Source organism: Colias philodice, chromosome 30, assembly GCF_061535455.1.
Source record: "Colias philodice isolate Cphi_HAF_F1 chromosome 30, ilColPhil1 Martin Lab GWU primary, whole genome shotgun sequence".
Classification (NCBI taxonomy): domain Eukaryota; kingdom Metazoa; phylum Arthropoda; class Insecta; order Lepidoptera; family Pieridae; genus Colias; species Colias philodice.
In genome coordinates this window covers 3,287,002-3,307,842 of record NC_143115.1, presented here as the reverse complement: position 1 = coordinate 3,307,842, position 20,841 = coordinate 3,287,002, and the positions used below count along the sequence as shown (strand labels likewise).

At 33.9% G+C, this 20,841-nt stretch overlaps 2 protein-coding genes across 6 annotated transcripts in view; one reads left to right on the top strand and one right to left on the bottom strand.

Moving 5' to 3' along the window:
- Positions 1-3,760, top strand: part of dsb (scavenger receptor class B member debris buster) — a 101,440-nt gene extending 97,680 nt beyond the window's left edge. For all 3 annotated transcript variants that reach the window (XM_089713384.1, XM_089713385.1, XM_089713386.1), the window contains 2 exons: positions 481-612; positions 1,044-3,760. In XM_089713384.1, the coding sequence (XP_089569510.1) occupies positions 481-612; positions 1,044-1,559 (648 nt within the window). In that variant the 3' untranslated portion in view covers positions 1,560-3,760. The remainder of the gene's footprint in view (positions 1-480; positions 613-1,043) is intronic.
- The window catches only part of LOC149475457 (uncharacterized), a 252,747-nt gene that overhangs the window by 167,367 nt on the left and 64,539 nt on the right, over positions 1-20,841 (bottom strand). Inside the window, exons 6-12 of one of the 3 annotated variants that reach the window (XR_016318057.1) lie at positions 20,629-20,725; positions 12,368-12,768; positions 11,689-11,838; positions 11,157-11,334; positions 10,113-10,388; positions 8,795-9,564; positions 8,120-8,602 (exon numbers count right to left, since the gene is read on the bottom strand). Coding sequence is in view for 1 of the 3 variants with exons in the window: in XM_089713330.1 (XP_089569456.1) it covers positions 9,277-9,564; positions 10,113-10,388; positions 11,157-11,334; positions 11,689-11,838; positions 12,368-12,768; positions 20,629-20,725 (1,390 nt within the window). In the remaining 2 variants the exon portion in view is untranslated. Of the gene's footprint in view, positions 1-8,119; positions 8,603-8,769; positions 9,565-10,112; positions 10,389-11,156; positions 11,335-11,688; positions 11,839-12,367; positions 12,769-20,628; positions 20,726-20,841 lie in introns of those variants that run through there. The other 2 variants (XR_016318058.1, XM_089713330.1) reach the window with 2 other exon arrangements.

Genomic DNA, 20,841 nt, shown 5'->3' with positions numbered 1-20,841 from the left:
GTGAAGTTGAAAAATAATGTGTAGTAGTCGAGGTATTAAAATATTAATTATGGATCTGTCTATTGGCTCTATATGTATAAGTTAAAATCAAATTTTAATTTTTATCACGGTTGTACTTAATATAAAGTAACAACGAAGGTTAGGTAATGTTACGGAAGGAAAAAAAATTTCATATTTAAAAGTATATTATCCATACTAATATTATAAATGCGAAAGTAACTCTGTCTGTCTGTCTGTTACTCAATCACGCTTTAACTACTGAACCAATTGGCATGAAATTTGGTATAGAGATATTTTGATACCCGAGAAAGGACATAGGATAGGTTTTATCCCGGAAATCCTACGGGTACGGGTTTTTCTTTGAAAACGCGGGCGAAGCCGCGGGTGGAAAGCTAGTATGACATAAGATCTTATAATAATAATTTACGATTATAATTTCATAAAAATATCTAATTAGATTAATATTTCGTTTATTTACAGAAAATTGGAGTACCCTTAGAAGGTCAAATCCGAGTTCAATTGAATTTGAAAGTAGATCGAGCAGCAAATATTCGAGTTAACAATATTCACAAATTCCCCGATATGGTGTTCCCTGTTATGTGGCTACAAGAGGTAAGAAATAAATATTTTATTAGTTAAATTATTCTTTATAATATCTTAAATACCTTGTTAATTATTTGATCGTGTGCAATCTCGTCATTTTTAATGCACTATTCAAATTATATTCATAAAACTTATTTAAATTATTACTTTTAGGACTCACTTATAGTTTGTTTTATTTAATTATAATTTTGACGATGTTGTTCATAATATTATGAACCTTATTTGTTTCATTTTATATTTACCCAGTGAATCTTTCCAATGTATTCAATTCAATTGTTCATACATATATATCAATTTTCGTTTTATTATATTTTAAAATAATTCAATTTATGCTAAAAAATTATATTTAAAACCTTGGTAAACGTTTTACTGATTGACCAACCATTTATACCTATCCATTTATTCCTTCAGTTTGCTCATATTTATTCTCTATTTTTCAGGGAATAGAAGAAGTTACCACACCGATATGGCGCCTCATATTCCTCGCTACAGCCTTCGGTCCAATCGCAGCTCCCATAATATCTTACTCAATAATAATAACTGGCATTGTTGCAATTATCTACATTTTCATTAAAGCCTACAAAAACTTAGTTCTCGGCCAAAATTCCATAGAAATAGTCGAACTAGGCAGAGAAACTATAAGACGAGGTTCTACACTTATAATTGCTGGTTCTCATAAACTGCTCAACCATAAAGAAACGTCATACCAACCGCTAAGTAAAGATAACTCAAATTCAAGTAGCAGAGAGGATAAATTGCAAGAATTGAATTTCATAGATAAAACGGAAAATATCAGTCGTAGTTTAGATGAACTAAAAAGCATTCTAAATAGAGATTTCGTTAAAACAGACTTTACAGAGGTAGAAAGAGAATCTCTTATACATTCGGATAATGCGTTTATATTATCCGAAAGGAGGAGATACAGTGTGTTTAAATTACCGGAAAGTTATGTGTAATATTATATAGGTACCGTTTTTACTGAGACAATGCTCGCTGACATTATCTATATGAAAGAGCCAATTGAATTTATTAATAATTTAACAAAAGCTGCTATTTCACACATTTTTGAAGATTTATTTAGAGAAATAGTTAATTATATTTCAAATACTCCTGCTCATCTAAGCAATTCCTATTAAATATTCCTGCAGATAGATTAAAAAGAGCGTGTGTGCTGAGCACACGTGTCAGAAGTGAAACTTCTTTGGCGAGATTCAAAGATACTAAAATCGTCGCCTTACTCCATGACGTGACGGTATTGCCATAACGCGACCTTTAAATTTTACTTTCAACGCACCTAAAGAAGTTTCACTTCAAAAAGCTGAATTTTAAAGTTATAGATTGGTGTAAAGAAGATTTCAGAATAAACATTTTTGCCTGTAAAATTATCATTAAGTAACAAAATTTTTTTTTCAATATTATTATGAAAGTTAAATATTCAGAGATGCAATAAAATAGAGCTCAATTATATAAAAAAGATAAACATAGTAAGAACGGTAACATAGTGAGCTGTCTCACTGACTGAAAGTCCTCAAGGGACTGATTAGTTTTAGAATTGCTCACGTATTACGTTAATTACGTATTATAGCGTAATTTAGTCTGGAGTTAGGGTAGCCTTATTGGAAATTAAAGGGTCCAAAATTATATAAACATATATTTTAGATAATATTTTGTCTAAATAATAAAAGATATCGGTTAAAGGACCATGAAAGTAACATGACAATACGTACAAACAGATTTTGATAATGTTACAGTTTGAATTGATAGATTTTTAGAAACAAATACTGCTGTTTTAAATTCGTTTTTACCAAATAAAGTTATTAATTTTATCAAAAATTATAATAATATGTCTGATGATATCTTGGAAGAATTTATTTTCTAAAATTTTACTTAATAGACCTAGTGTATGGATATTATCAAATCAAAATAGAAGTGGACATATTAACAAAACGCTCTAAATTCAACAAGAATCAATTCAAACTTTAACAATAACAAAAATATGATAGTAATAACGAATTATTTTTATTCTGTACCATATTTTCCTGTGATGTTACCGGCATAAAAATAAACGTAGTTTTTAAAGACATAGATGATATACTAGTCGTATACATATTTAAGTACCGTGCTAACACTGCAAGGAATGACTAGTTTGAAATAAATACTAGCTTTTCCACATAGCTTTGCCTGTTTTTTAAGAAGAAATACCAATTTAATTTCTCTATTAATTAAAATAAATCACTTTTTTTATTGTCCAGAAATTTTGACACTTTTTTATTAAATTTTACACACCTTTTCAAACATAACATTAAATTCACTTAATATAACTCAAGTTTTACTTAGAAATATTAATTAATTATCCATTAAACAGTTTTAAATTTCCATTGCAGTGTTACCACCAATATATTTTGGTGAAGGATGGACTAGTTTTTCTGATGATTCCGACGGTTGACGGGAATTATATACCCACTGTACTTAATCCAATTTAAGCTAGAACTTATTCAACTTGGTTTACTTAAACGTCACTTAATTTTGAGACGTCATTAAAAAAAAAGGAAATTTTTTTTTTTTGTTTAATGATGACTTAAATCTGAGTTAGGTTTGAGTAAAGATGGGATAAGAAAATGTTTTATACGCAATTAAATTGCCATTTTAAGTGTTACCATTTAAATGTATTTAAATATTTTGGGACGTTGTAATTTTAATGAATTTTATATTTAGTACATTTTTATAGAATTTTACATAAGTTACCCAGTAAATATTATGTGTATTTTAAAACTTATTTTCGTCTTCGTGTACTTAGTAGAAAACTATTAGGAAATTATTTTTCCTTTTTATACGAAAGATTATCTATTAAAATAATTTGCAATATCAAAATAATTATAATATTATATTAATATGAATTACGAACAAAAACATTTATTTATGTGAAAAGATTTTATATTATGTACATGAAATTACTCTTGCCTACGAAAAAATATAATGATGTTTTCAAATAAACCCCAGAGATTAAAAAAAAGTTGTATTCAATATATTGTAAATCTATTATATTTTTCTGGTCGTAAATAATTTCAAATGTATCTTATAAACTATTGAAAATTGCTCAATTGTTATTGTATGTGTGATTGTGAACGTAGATAGATAAAATTATGTGCAGCAATCGTTGTAGTTATTTTTACTAAAAAATAACTACATTTCGAAAAATGAGGTGCTACATTAATTAATTTCAGTCTAAATATTTCAGTCTAAATATTTTTTCAGTCTACTATTTTTGTTGGCACACGTGTCAGAAGTGAAACTTCTTTGGCAAGATTCAAAGATACCAAAATCGTCGCCTTACTCCATGACGTGACGGTATTGCCATGACGCGACCTTGAAATTTTACTCTCAACGCGTAAAGAAGTTTCACTTCAATAATATCTACTTATTTAATAGATTTTCTTTCGCAATATATTTCATAATTTGTAAAAAATAAAGTATTGACCAAAAATTTCACATACATTGACATGCACTGTCAAATTTGTGGTTGCCATAGTTACCTGTTTATAATCATATCTATCTACGCAGTGATGTTTTCTTCCTATATTTTATTTATGGTGTTTAAACCTATGTACGGTTGAGTTTTAGGGAACATCGAAAAAGCTCAATTTAAAGCTTTAAGCAAAAGACTTCTTAATACATTCCACTATCTACTCAATTGCAAGGGTGTTAGGACTATTATTGTAAATAATGATTATTACCATACTTTTATATCTGATACCTTGTTTAATAAATTTTAATGAATTATATTTTCTTGTTTTATTTTGTACCCATTTACCATACTGCTCATACTGTTTATATTTACGTTTACATACCGTTAGTGGGTATACGATGTCGCAATATTCTGTGATACTAATTGAGTGACATTTACTATTATATAATTTCAACCATCCTACCTGAACCATCAGGCTGTTAAGATGTGATGGTACGCGCATCCTAAAATGTACCCGTTCAACCTACGTTTGAAGACTCTTACATTGTAATTTATCTATCAACACTATTTCTCTTGTGGAACGAACTTCCTCGTGCAATGTTTTCTAACGGAAACGACAACTAGGTATCCTATACTATACTAACCAAACAAAAAATACCGGTAAACTAACACTAATAGATCTTGATCATTAGAGTAAAACACATAACATTTATGTAGATAATGACTTGAGAATGAATTGTTCTTGCAGCTCTTAATGCCTAAATGCAAAATGTATCTAGTAACACTTGCGCTTTCCCAAACAAAAAATACCGGTAAACTAGGTCTTGATCACTATAGTAAAACAAAACTATCTTATGTGTCTATGTTGATAATAACTATCTGCTAAAATTAAAATATATTATTAAAATGAGTTTCCAATGCCTAACAACAAAAATTTAGTTACGTTGCTAGATGGCGTTAGGTTCGAATGTGTCTACGAGCGCAAAGATACTTGTAAGTAGCACGCAAACTATTGACATGAATATAAAATGTTTTTTGAAGCTTAATTCTTAAGATATTATGCTTTCTCAGTTATGAATCTATTCCATACAAAGTGTGCCAGGCGAACTATTACAGATTAGCGAACCCGGCGAACTCCGTTTCGCCACCTTATGTTTAAATACCACCTTCATAGTTTAAACACCAAACGAAATTATGTTAGGTACATAAGGCGCTATATTTGAAAAATGATTTTCCCGGTTTTCTCGCTCTTCTGTGAAATGTTTCCTGAATTTTCTTTGCTACAAACCTCACGGAGCCAGAGACCTTTCCAACGAATGCAAATCCGTGGAAATCGGTTCGTGCGTTCTGGAGTTATAACGTCAGGAAGGAAAACCCGACTTATTTTTATATAGTAATGAAGATATCAAAAAGCTGATGTCGAAAGTACTATAATAAAATGACAATAATAACTTTGTGAGAATATAACGAAATATTATATTTACACTCCCATACGTTTAGCATGAGATATGAATACATTAAGTATGGTGGGGAAAGGTTTATTTTTTTTTGGTATTGTACTTTAATTAATTCGCAAATTTTAAGGAAAGTTCATTTAGAAACTGTAGATTTGTATTGCACAATAAGGACGTTACTTCGAACATCTGCTTTGAATACAAAATTTTGGATATTTCTCGTTCTCGTTTTATTAAAAAAAAATTATTATTGTCATTACTACTAATTACGTACAGTACTTTCGATATCAGATTAAAGTTTTATTGATATAATATGTAATTGTTACGGAATGCCTGTGCAGTGTGCACACTTAACGATTACACCCTGTATATCTAAATGAAAAGATTGTGAGATAGAAAGGCATGATAAAGAATTTAATAAAAATTCGGGTCATTGGTTTTGAACTTGGAAGATTTCGTGTAAATTCAATGCATCGGGTAATTAATAAGCCAAAGGCAACCACTCGTTCCATAGAAGTTTTATCATTGTTGACCTACTTCTTTCATACTTAAGGTAGGGATAGGGAATCAATTAAAAAGCAGTATAAAATTTAAAATATTTTAATCCATTTGTGCATACATAACAAAGCTTAACAAACATTTACATTCAGTCTACCTATACAATTATTCAAAAAACTATAGCGCCACTTCTATGATAAAAAATATCTTAAATTATGAACTAGTATATTCGATATTTAAGTATTATAATATATTTTTAACTGGCAATAATAATTGACTGTCAAGTTTAAAATAACTTACAATACACAAACAATTTTAAATGTTTTTAACGTAGCAATGAAATAAATCAGTTTGGACTACTCTTACGTGAATAGAATGAGTAAGAAAAGGATGCATATAATTATGTGTTTTTTCGTAACATTTTCTGAATGATTTATGTATTTTTTGTTGTGATTATAAAATTCATATTTATTTTTACTTACTCAATAGTCAATTATCAACTTTTTACATAATATTGTTTAAAACTGCGAAAAATTCAAATTGTGTATAGAAAAAATGAGGATAAAAACCAATGATTTTGATTATTAACTATTATATATATATATAATAAGTTAAGAAATATAATGCTATAATATTTTTAAAAAAGATATTCATAATTATAACTGGGTTAAAAGTTTCCAAAAAATGCAAGGATTAGAAGTAGGTAGGTAGTAGGTACCCATTACTATATATTTTTTATAAATGAATACAAACTGCCATAGATCTTAATACATTTATTTTCATATCTTTATGTTATACTAAATCATTTTTATTAACAAAGTAAAACTGCACATGCCTATAAAATATAAATATATCTAAATAATACAGTCTTATAAAAATACATAGTCAACAAACATGACTAATATAATTATGGGCTTCGAACAAATAACAAAAAAGTTTAAAAAAAAGTATTATACAGTTGACAAAAAAAGTTTAAACATTAAAATCATGAAAATTACAAGTGTTTTAAAGTATTTTTAATATTTACGATTAATAATATTTTTAGTTAAATATATTTTTTCAAAAAATCAGATTAGGGGAATGAAATATATAACTATACTTATATTATTTTTTCGAAATAAAAAAATAATATTTTTTTTGTCAACCGTACACATACGATTAAATAACAGATCCAAATTAAAACATAAAAATGACTATATATTTTACAATATGGGAATGTTGAAGTTGAAAAACAGAATACATCCGTCTCTTTCGCTCATGAGACATTAGATTGAGATGCAAGTATTAAAAATATATATTTACATTATTATAAAAATTTTAAGACGACAATTTTATGTCATAAGGGCAATTACAAAAATTGTTTTTTTTTAAGATATAAAAACTTCACATTAAAATACTATATTTAAATTTTTAGAAAACAAACATAGAAGTAAAGATAATTGTTTGTAGATAAAAAATTAAAAACTTATTTTTTTATGAAAGAATTATTCCTGCTTTTTTTAACAAATAATATGAGATGATGATTATTACTAATAATAAATACCTAATAATTTATTAGGTATAAGTAATAATCTAAGTACAATATGAATATCTTACAAACAAATAATTTACCAGTTTTAAGACAACATTATATTACTTTTTCTATGGAAAACATTATAATATTATGTTTTCTATTACCATAGAGTTATTCTAGATAGAGCGGGCCTTAATTATTTGTTCAGTTAGAAAGAGAGATCAGATAACGGTACTCTATCTATATTTTTCAGAAGTGTTTAATTATCTTTTATAAAAAAAAATTGACGCACATAGAACCTTCTCCCGACCGGTCGGAGTCGGTTAAAAATAAATAGCAGAATATGTCTTTTTGAAGTAAAACTTCTATAGGCTCGTTGAGAGTAAAATTTCAAGGTTGCGTCATGGTAATACCGTCACGGCCACTATTTTGGTTACAGTTTGGACGGTCTGACATATACAATATATCTGTAGAAAGAGACAGATAGAGTACTATCTTTTCTCTCTTTCTAAAATTATATATTTTTTTATAATCAGTAAGTTATTGCTACTCTATCTATAATATTTCTGTATACATAAAACTTACACAAGTTTAAAAAATATTAAGACTATATTATAGCATTTGTGATAATTTTTACTAGCTTTACAATATTTACAAGTTATATTTAATTAACATATATAAAAAGGCACTGGTATTCAAATAATCTACACACATTATAAAAATCACTCATTTTAAGGCCGTTTAAAATCTTATGAGATTGTAGTTTCGGAGATTACACTAAACATACACAAAAACTAATACACACACAGTATAACACAGTATGAAATTAATATTAAAGTTTTACTTAACTTAACATGCAAGAAATAAGTTAAAATATTAGATGTTTTAAAAAAAAATGTGACGGCACAATTTTCAAATTTTTTTTTGGGCGCAGCCCTATTAAAAATATAATGAAGTTCCCTGTCTAAAATATTTTTACGGTGTGTATTTTTTACTGGAATCGTTCTTTTGACTTTTCGTACATAAATAATACATAAAATACACTGGTTTATAACAATTTTTTGACGTCTTATAATTCGATAAAGCCGGCTGCACGCACGAAAAAACATGACTCATGCGGCGTTACCTCGCTCTGAGGCGTTCCATGTAAGGCTTGAAGTGCGAGCGAGAGCGCGGAACGAGCGATAAAGAAGCACAATCGGACGTTGTCACGTTCAACTATCGTCAGTAAACCGACTTTACAGACAACAAATTTTTCACATAAAACTCAAGTAAAAATAGTACACTTTTTCACATCAAAGTCTTATTCCTAATAAGTGATATGAAAATATACCAACTTAACCAAAATAACATAACTTTACACAGACTTAGTTAACTCAATGTGAATTAAGTTGGCTAAACAAATATTGAGTTAACTCAACCCATCATGACTTATCTATACTCAATTAACTCAATACATAATGAGTTACAAAACTCAAAATGAAATAGCTAAACTCAAGTTGAGTTAACACATAGTTTCTCACTTTTTACACTAAATATCCACAAAATAAGTTAAACCAAAATAGTGAGTTTATCACTCAAAAAAGTTAACTAAAACTTAGTTCGCTAAACTCAAAATGACTTGACTACACTCAAGAGTTAACTCAACTCAAAATTTAGTTAACTCAACTAAAAACATAGTTAATCGTACAGTTCCTCACATTTCCACTCATCAAGTTAAAAATTGAGTTTCACTAAGTAAATTAAGCAACTAAATCCCTCAGTTTAGTTTTGAGCAACTTAACTTTTTTATTCACTGCACTTTTATAGTTCTTCTCACTTATTTTAGCGTTGGTTTTAGTACGACTTTGCACTCGTTCGTTGAAAAGTTCGTAAAAATCGGTCAAGGGTGTGTCGATCAGTTTTTTTTCGCCTGCATGTTGGTAGCTGACCATGTTTTGTATGAAATGGTTGAACATTGCCGTTTCCGTGAACCATTCCAGGAAGTATTGATTTTGTTTAGATGAAGTGTTCTTTATGAACGCGTCTTTCTGTGGAAGAAATAACATAAAGTTAATGTTAATAAATAATAAAAAGACGTGTGGCACTCGGGGACTGCCGCGGTACAGCTATTGCATGCTATGCCTTCAAGCCACACCTCCGCGCCCGTCGGAGTGGGGAGCGTGAGGTTTTTTCGTTACGGAATTTCTCGATTCGGTCCCCGCGCTCAAGGCCCGCGATAGAAGCTATGCAATAGCTTAAAAAGAACAACATCCTAATGTTTAAATTATAAATGTACTTGTATTAAATCAAACAAAGTAACGCCTGAAATATATGTATATTAAATTTTAAATTAATTTATTTATTAATGTATACAACATAACCTTTGAACACAGTCATTTAATTTAACAATAAAAATACTATGATTTGGCAAATTTCATCTAAACCTGTTCAGCAGTTTACTAGTTGACTTTCTTTAAATTACTATCTTTTTGTTCGTTTAAAAATCATGCTCATGTCATAACAATAATTTCATTGGATATTATATTTTTGAACGTGTTACAATAAACAAATGAATAAAATAAAAAATGTCACTCACATCAAAAACAACACCATCCCTACCCAGTTCGCCATCTTTAACCTCTCTTTCCACAAAATATCGCCAAAAATCACCCAAAATGTCTACAAAAAATCTCAAAAAAGCCTCAGAAATCATGACATTCCTTGTTTTCGTGTCTTGTCTGTCTTTCTGTTTGTTCGTCTCCATTTGTAGTGACGTTTTTAATGTTTTATAGCTGGATGTAGGTAAAATGGTCGATTCGTCGCCTTGGTAGAAAAGCACTTTGCCTGTGTTCGTTAGATCTATGAGCATACCCTGGGGAAAGTAATGTTATTATTATTTTATGACTAAGGAAGTAAATAAATTTAAAATGTAGGTAATTAACTATAGTAGAGTCATTTTAATAGGCAACATTTGACAGTTCAACAAAATTCAACAACGTAACCTAGTAACGACGTCATAAGATAAAATATAATTTCGTTTTGTTAGAACTGCACAATTGCTTAATTTTCAATTACGATTACATATTTATAGTAATATTGACCGATACGAGTAATTTTAAGATTTGGTTTAACTAATCTATACTATCTATACTGATATTATAAAGCTGAAGAGATTGTTTGTTTGTACGCGCTAATCTCAGGAACTACTGGTCCGATTTGAAAGATTCTTTCGGTGTCAATTAGCCCATTTATCGAGGAAGGCTATAGGCTATATATCATCTCGCAAAGACCAACAGGAGCGGAGCCACGCGGGTGAAACCGCGAAGCGCAGCTAATAAACCATAATAAACAAATTTCTGATTGATCAAAATCACTGTACAGTTCCTCGTGTAATAAATTAATACTTAAAAAAAATTAGTTGTCTGTAAAGTTTACTGACGATAGTTGAACGTGACAACGTCCGATTGTGCTTCTTTGTCGCTCGTTCCGCGCTCTCGCTTGCACTTCAAGCCTTACATGGAACGCCTCAGAGCGAGGTAACGCCGCATGAGTCATGTTTTTTCGTGCGTGCAGCCGACTATATCGAATTATAAGACGTTGTCACGTCAAAAAATAATATGAATTATTATTATTATATTACCTCTTCAAACTGCACGCTAAAATCGCACTCCTCAGTTTTCAACATCCCAGCCAATATCGGCACGGGGGCTTCCAAAACATCCCGCTGTATCTCCGACGGGATTGTCGATATTAGCGGTTGCTGCCAGACAAATGGGTATAGCGCGCTTTGTAATGCCTCCATGCAGGATGATACAGTACTGAAATTGTGAAAAAAATTGTTAGGTATCGGCAAGAAGCTTATATCTAATACACTGGAGATTTCAGTATGAACATTAAATTGTAACAAGAAAATATGACGTTGAATGACGCCTGTATGTTTTTTATCCCTTTCACACCTAGGTAGTTACCCACTTGCCAAGTTAGGTGTGAAAGGGATAAAAAAACATACAGGCGTCATTCAAGGTCATATTTTCTTGTTACAAGTTAATGTTCATAATGAAATCTCCAGTGTATTAGATATAAGCTTCTTGGGTGTAGTTAATATGCGTCGGTAAAACAGTATAAATAGTTTTGTTTAGTTTTTATGTCGGTAAAACAGTTTATTTACTTACCCTAGCTGGTCTCCCATAACAACCACCTTTCGTTCAAGCAGGAGCGATCCAAACACTTTGATCACTAAACCAGCACCAAAACTGTCCAATAGAATGGACATATTGTCCTCATCAGCTCGGGGTTCGATTGGTCGTTTTATTATGCGGGTCCTGTGAAAAAAATCATTTGTAAATGTGTTATTTTCTGGTTATCTATACTAATATTATAAAGCTGAATAGTTTGTTTGTTTTAACGCGCTAATCTCAGAAACTACTGGTCCGATTTCAAAAATTCTTTCGGTGTTAGATAGCCCATTTATCGAGGAAGGCTACTACTATATATCATCACGCTAAGACCAACAGGAGCGGAGCTACGCGCGTGAAACCGCGAAGCGCAGCTAGGTATATAACGACACGAAGTATACGGGGAATTAAGTCTGTTTTAGTCTAGGAAAGATGTTAATTTATTTAGAAGGTTATATTTGGCTATATTGGCTGTTTAAGTTATATTATCTAGTATTTACTGTTACAAGAGACACTATAATATATACACTATGAAAAATCCTATTAAAACACTAAAACTAAAAAGCAATCTAACAATAAACCAAAAAAGTTACCATGATTACATATACATCAACACAACCAATAGCACAATGCACATGTCTAAAATTAAAAAAAAAAAAAACATCAAATCTCTCACCTCGGACTCTCCAAACTAATCAAAACTCTCTTCACTCCATTATTATTTTCGATATCATAAAACTCCGGCAGTTCATGTTTCTCCAAACTCTCCGTGTCAACAACAATCTCTCTTTCGCGTTTAAATTTCTCCGTTACATCAAATTTCTCCGTTACATCAAATTTCTCCGTTCCAATTTCTCTTTTTACACTAACATTAATCGATATATCGCTTCTTCTTGGCATCGTTTTGGACTTCAGCTCTCCGATCAGAGAGTTAGATTTCTCTTTACTCTCCGTCCTGTTATATGTTATTGTTATTTGTTCGCCCGGGTTGGGGAAATCTGTTTCGAATAATTGTTGTAAAATTTGATTTATTTCTATTTCTGGGTTGCCGTGGTGTGCTTCTATTTCTTGTAAAATCTGTAAAAAAAAAATGGTTATTTATTAACGACAAATATGATTTATAATTATGCATCTTGTAAGATATAAAAGTGTATAAATTGAATCACATTGACACAATAATTGTACCTATTATAATCAAACATTACTGCTTCTAGGAAATACATTATGACCTGGGCATAATTAACTAATAACTATTCACAAAAAAAAACGTCAAACAATCATACAAAAACATAAAAAAAATTACCGTAGTTGAATTAACGAAGTATTTACAAGATTTCCAATTTTATGAAAAGTTTAATGTAATTCATGTAATTTTTAATTGTACAATACTTATCTATACTAATATGTATTATAAAGAGGAAAGGTTTGTGTATGTATGTATGGTTTTCACGCATAAACTACTGAACCGATAATAATGAAATTTAGCACACATATAGAGGGTAACTTGGATTAACACATAGGATAGGTTTTATTCCAGAAATCCCACAGGAACGGGAACTATGCGGGTTTTCCTTTGAAAACGCGGGCGAAGACGCGGGCGAAAAGCTAGTAATATGATAATTATTATGAATACAAACATTACAAAACAGATGAGACAATAATCTTCACAGTGACACATAATACATTCTAATTAAAATTCAAAACGTAGCACAGATAAAACCTCATTATAATAATATAATTGTTAACACCACGCAGTTCTATCTCTATTTGGTACATTTATTTATTGATAGTGCTATCTCTATCTATGATTGAATCAATGAAATAATACTACAAATTATGTACAATTAACATATAACAACAGAGAATAGTAAAAACAAACACATTTTTATTAAACTAGCGGTCCGCCCCGGCTTCGCCCGTGGTACATATTTACGTTTTCTCTACATAAAAACCATCCTCGTACTTCAAGGAATATAATAAAAAAAGAATTATCGAAATCGGTTCAGCCGTTCTCGAGTTATGCGCTTACCAACACATTTTGCGATTCATTTTTATATATAAGATTAATTGTCATGAATATTTTTCAATATGAATTTAACATAAACTTTAACATAATTTTTCCTATTTTTTGAAGTGAAACTTCTTTATCGGGGTTGGACAAAAATTTAGTGTAACATTTTTTCGTTACGCGTGATATTTTTTTGTCATCTTTTTCTTATCCCTACTGGTAACGCCAATATAATTAAAATAGTAAATGTAGAAATTAAACGTTTATTGTTTGTGGTGTGTTCCTTCATCCTTCCCTACATACGAGCACAACCAATCATCGCGTGGTCTCTAACCACGTGACACGTCCAATAAGACGTGAACGCGACGTTCGTGTCGCGGCAGTAAGTCGAGTTCGCTCCGTTCCTTCGCGAGGTTCGGGACTCGGCCACCGCCGGAGAGCTTCCACGAGGCTCTCTAGATCATCAGGCATTGTGCCCTTGTAACACCACCGGGGTATCCCGTGCCCCGGCCCTTGGTCGCGCTCACCGCCGCGTGTGTGTTTGTGTGGAGTGTGAGACTGGACGCCGTTCTTGCCCGCCGCGAGCTGGAGGACCCTGACCGCGTGGCGGCGCGTGTGTTCTGGACGCTACTCCCTCCGACGAGGTACGTGCCGTATGATCCTGTCTATCCCTCTTTGCGAACACCACGTAGATCTGAATACAGTCCACTTTCATATCGAGAATATATTTACGTATATTTTTATATTGGCGCGACCATTGAGTGGTCCTTCGAGCCGGATAGTAACCATTGAGTGGTCACTTCGAGCAGGATAATACCTGATGATTCCACCGCCCTTATTAGGATACTCATTGTGTAGGACCTAATAAGCGATTAGTAGTATCTTCAATGCGAAATACTATTTAATATACCGCATATAATAGAACGACAATGCGTCTTCTACTATTCATATAAAATATATTTTAAACCCGCCCTTATTAGGATACTCATTGTAGGCCCTAATAAGCGATTTAATAGTACATTCATTGTGAAATAACTATAATATACCGCATAGATCGACATTGCGTCATCTATTATTTTTTGCTTAAAATATATTTTATTCCGCCCGTAACATTAAGTTACGCGTATATTATTATTAAAATAGTCAATTAAAACTATATTCATATCGTTTATCCGCAGTTATAACGCTAAAATCATTATAAATAGAACATATTTCATCATATTTATTTATCCCCTACCCGCGCTCGAAATTTATAACGTTATCTAGGTCATTCCGCGATCCGCTGTTATAATCCGACCATATTGAAAATTCATACTCGGTTCATATTACGCTTGCGTCGCTGACCTACTTTATTTAGTCGTATTACTTGTTATTGTAACTTGTATTGTAACATTCTCTGTTTGAATATATACTTTTGTTATTAAAAATGCCGCCTAAGAAAATGACTAAGTTACCTGATAGTGACGCTTCGGATGTTAATGATTCGGAAGATATAAATGATTCGCAGTTATCCATGTTATTAGCTAAACGCGAAATTATATTCGAAATGGTGCAAAGAATTTATGATTTGTCTTTGAACATTCAAAACAACGCTGCGCTTATGGAAAGTTTCCTTGACGAGTCCGCGCAGGTAGAATCATTACGCGATGATTATAAACAGTGTTTAGACGAATACAATACTCGCTTATTATTATTAACACCTACCGCGAAACCTGATTATAAAAGCCTCGTTGCATTCGAGTCTTTATATAGCAGGATTAAAAGAATTAAATCGCAATATTCGCAACCAAGTCCGTCACACGGAGATATTAATAATTGGCATGAAAATAGGCCTAAATTACCGCCTATCGAATTAGTACCATTTTCGGGTGATATTCGCTCATTTCCGCTGTTTCTTTCGAATTTTGAATCAATTGTTCACAACAATCCCGGCCTTACAGATGCCGAGCGTTTATATTATTTACTAGGTAAATTAACGGGGAAGGCCACAACTGTTATAGCTGGTATAACCCCCTCCGCTGAAAATTATAATTTAATTTTACAAACTTTAAAAGATAAATATGATGATAAACGTATGTTAGTTTCCGCGTATTTAAATCAAATGTTTGATTTTAAACCTTTGCATTCTCCGTCCGCAACAAACTTTGATTTATTTACAGATAACTTTGTTAGCGCAGTGCGCGCCTTACAAAATATAAAGTTAGATAATATTACAGATTTAATGATTGTTCATATCGCGTTGAAGAAGTTAGATTCAGATACTGTTCGCGCTTTCGAGACTAAGTTTGGTAGTGAAATGCCTACTTTTGATAACTTAGTTCAATTTATTCAAACTCGTGCGAAGGTATTAGAACGCATTCATCCTTCCACAAATTCGGGAATAAATAAACCGCCTCGAAAGTATAATAATTATAACCGCAGTTCAAATAATACTTCTTCCGCACCGCCTAAGACGTATCAGTCTTACGTAGCAACCGCTGATTCCGCTTATAGTTGTCTTTGTACAAATATTACGCATCAACATTTATTTAAATGTTCGAGTTTTCATAAAATGAGTCCGCAGGAACGTTTGAAATACGTAAAGGATAGAAACGCGTGTATAAATTGTCTCAGTATAAAACATCGAGTTTCTAGTTGTTCGTCGAATTTTAATTGTCGCATTTGTAAATTAAAACATCATACGATGTTACATTTAAAACGCGAATCTTCCATTCCCGCGCCTGCGTCTCACCCCCCGCCGCGCAGCACACCGCCGTTGCCTGCGCCGTCACAGCCGTCGGGCGAGTGCGTCCGCTCCGACATTGCACTATGTACCGCTAGCTATACAGCTGATACTGATAACACATTTCAATGCAACGCGCCCGCGAATAAACAACGTACTATTTTATTATCAACCGCTGAAGTCGTAGCTTATAATTGTAAAGGCGAACGGCTTGTTATTCGCGCGCTTTTAGACTCCGCTTCGCAAAGTCACTTCATTACGAATGAATGTTGTGAACGTTTAGGTATTAAACCGCAGAAAACCGAACGTACTATTATTAAGGGGTTCGGTGGTTCAGAAAAAATTGTAAATAGTAATTCCGTAAATATAAAATTTTATTCGCGTCTTGACAACAACATATCTTTTAATATTTCACCGCTAGTTGTTGATCATGTTACGGATTTACTACCTACCGCTGTTATAGACACTTCTGTCTTATCGCATATTTCGCATTTACCGCTCGCAGATGAGAGTTTTGGTACGCCAAATAAAATTGATTTATTAATCGGTGCTTCTCTGTTCCCTCATCTGCTTCTCCCCGACGTAGTTCATGCATCTCGTGACTCGTCGGCGCCCGCTGCATTGCGCACGGTGTTAGGCTATGTAATAATGGGTTCAGTACCCACCATACCTAACATACATAAACCGCCCTTGACGTGTTGTCACGTTCAAGAGACCGCCGCTATTGACTCATTAGTCAGGCGTTTCTGGGAGCTCGAGGAGCTTCCTACCGCACCGCCCGTTCAACATCCCGATGATGTTGAATGTGAAGAATATTATAAATTAACTACAACCCGCGACCCCGTGAGTGGCAGATATATTGTTTCGCCTCCATTTAAGGATGATTTCTACACTCTCGGTGACTCATTTAATATTGCCCGCAAGCGTTTCATGTGCCTCGAAAGAAAGCTTCAAGCTTCACCTAAATTAAGGTTGGCATATGATGACGTCATAAAAGATTATCTAACGAAAAATTATATATCACCCGCGCCTCCGTATGATCCGTGTGACCCTACACCTATTTATATTATACCGCATCACGCTGTTCTGCGCGAGGATAAATCGTCGACTAAGCTGCGCATGGTCTTAGATGCTAGCATGCCAACTTCTGGAAGCCAGCGTTCATTGAATGACCTTCTGCATGTTGGGCCGAATTTACAAGGCAATTTGTTTACAATAATTTTAGGTTTTCGTCTCCACGCGATTGCCATGACCGCCGATTGCCGCCAACAGTTTCTGCAGATATTCGTGCGTGAGTTTGATCGTCGTTTTCAATGTTTTTTATATCGTTTCAGCCCGCAGGATCCGCTGCTTCTTTATCAATTTAATCGAGTTTGCTTTGGCATCAAGTCTAGTCCTTATCATGCACTGCGCACGGTAAGACAGCTCGTAGAAGATGACGGCGCGAAATATCCGCTCGCGAGTGGCATTGCGTCTTCGTCGTTGTATATGGATGATATCGCCTTCTCTATTCCCACGGAATGTGAAGCAGTTTCCGCGTCGCAGCAGCTCATCGATTTGTTTAAGGGAGCTCAGTGGGATCTAGTTAAGTGGAACAGTAATAGTAAAAACGTGTTAGATAATCTTCCCGCTTCGCACAAACTTTTACCCTCCGCGGTGGAGTTTGATAAGACCGTGCAACATAAATTACTTGGTCTGCATTGGTCTACTGTTGATTATTGTTTTTATTTTAAAATTACCGCATCCGCCGATGTGATGTGCACTAAGCACTCCATCTTGTCAATTACCGCCAGTCTGTGGGACATGATGGGCTTCGTTGCTCCCACAGTCGTGTATAACATCCCATCAGATAACTTCTACCATATTTCTGGTATTGAAAATCCCGCTGACGTTCTTTCGCGTGGCATTACGCCACAAAATCTCGTCTCGCACCCTCTGTGGTTCCATGGACCCCAGTGGGCTCGTTCGGACCCATCTGATTGGCCTCTTAGGAGTCTCGATGGTGAGTCTATTGCAGACATTCCCGAACGAAAATTATTAGCACACACTGTGTGCCCGCCTATAAAGCATTGCGCTTTATACGATACCGCCCTTCGCGTCTCGTCGCGTCGTGTATTTTATATTTATAGGTTCCTTATATTATTAACCCGCCGCGGTGTTATGATGACCGTAGAGGAACTTAATTTCGCTGAGAATAAAATTATTCCCGCCCTGCAAAATAAATATTTTGCAGAGGAGTATTATAATATACTCTTTTATAAATTTTATTCGCAGGCTCTCAACCGCTTGAGGCCTTTTATTCGCAACAGACTTATCCTCATCGGACGTCTAAGCGATTCCGCCCTGGAATATGCACATAAGCTTCCAGTGATATTACCGCGCAATGATCACATAATTATCATGATCATTGATTATTATCATATTAAATATATGAATATTATAACGCATTTGTTTCTTGTTATTTTAAATACCGCGCTTTTACTAGCATTACCCGCGCCGCAAGTCAAATCTGATCACGTCAGTTTACTTGATAGGCATGCGCTACTGGACAAGTTAGTTCAGTCGTTTTGGGAACGTTGGAGATTGGAATACTTACACGGTCTGCAGGTTAGGCAGAAATGGAATATGCCTTCCACACCTATTACTCCTGGAACGGTCGTGGTTGTAATAAATGATAATGTACCGCCCCTAACCTGGCCTTTAGCCGTCGTAGAGAAAGAACATCCTTCAAAGGACGACGTCGCGCGCGTTTGTACAGTTAGGACCGCCAAGGGAACTTACCTTCGCCCGGTCGTTCGTTTATGTCCGCTTCCAAGACAATAGTTATACCGCATTAGTATATTACCGCAGTTAGTTAAGTTTAATTTTAAGTTTTTGCACCGCTTTCGTTTATAATTTCTTAGTTATAATACCGCCGTGACTTTAGGAATTTTTTATACCCCGCTCGCTTTACGCGATCCTAGAGTCATAGAATTTGTTAGTTGTAATACCGCCGTGACTTTAGGAATTTTTTGTACCCCGCTCGCATTACGCGATCCTAGAGTCATAGAATTAGTTAGTTATATTTCCGCCGTGACTTTTAGGAATTTTTATTATCCCGCTCGCATTTTGCGCTCCTAGAGCCATAGAACTTGTTATTTATATTACCGCCGTGGCTCTTAGGACTTTATTAACCCGCGCGCATTATGCGATCCTAGAGTCATAGTTTTTCGCTGTATCTTATGATTGGTTTTAAATGGTGACCCATTTAGGGCGGGTGGATATGGTAACGCCAATATAATTAAAATAGTAAATGTAGAAATTAAACGTTTATTGTTTGTGGTGTGTTCCTTCATCCTTCCCTACATACGAGCACAACCAATCATCGCGTGGTCTCTAACCACGTGACACGTCCAATAAGACGTGAACGCGACGTTCGTGTCGCGGCAGTAAGTCGAGTTCGCTCCGTTCCTTCGCGAGGTTCGGGACTCGGCCACCGCCGGAGAGCTTCCACGAGGCTCTCTAGATCATCAGGCATTGTGCCCTTGTAACACCACCGGGGTATCCTGTGCCCCGGCCCTTGGTCGCGCTCACCGCCGCGTGTGTGTTTGTGTGGAGTGTGAGACTGGACGCCGTTCTTGCCCGCCGCGAGCTGGAGGACCCTGACCGCGTGGCGGCGCGTGTGTTCTGGACGCTACTCCCTCCGACGAGGTACGTGCCGTATGATCCTGTCTATCCCTCTTTGCGAACACCACGTAGATCTGAATACAGTCCACTTTCATATCGAGAATATATTTACGTATATTTTTATATTGGCGCGACCACCTACCACGCGTGATATTTCTGTAAAGTTGCATATAGTAAATTTTTTTTGAAAAATAAGGTCATAAAGAAGTTTCACTTCTTACGTGTGTACACTAGTACACGCACACATTTTTTTACTTTCATGCGTGTCTAAAGTCTACTGAAACAATCAATAATATCAAACAGGAATCATTTATGAACTAACATCCCATTTAACCCAAAAAATTATCAAAATGGGTTTAAGCGTGTTTTTTTTGTAATGAAACTTCTTTAGGCGCGAGTAAAATTTCAAGATCGTGTCATAGCAATACCATCACGTCATAGAGTAAGACGACGATTTTGATATATTTGAATCATGCCAAAGAAGTTTCACTTCTGACACGTGTGCTCTGCACAAATGCTCTTTTTCATATGTACTACTAACCTTATAATAAAAGCCAGGGGCTCTATATTTGCCAATAACACAGTAGCATAGAGGTAGACACGTAGTAGCACCCTCTGGTAGCACGCGGCGACAGTATCTGGAAATTTAGAAATAATTATATTATTATATGCCACAAACAATTAAAATACTACTTTACTCTCAAAATAGACGATATGGGGCTACATTCGGGAACATTTATCTGCTACTATATGC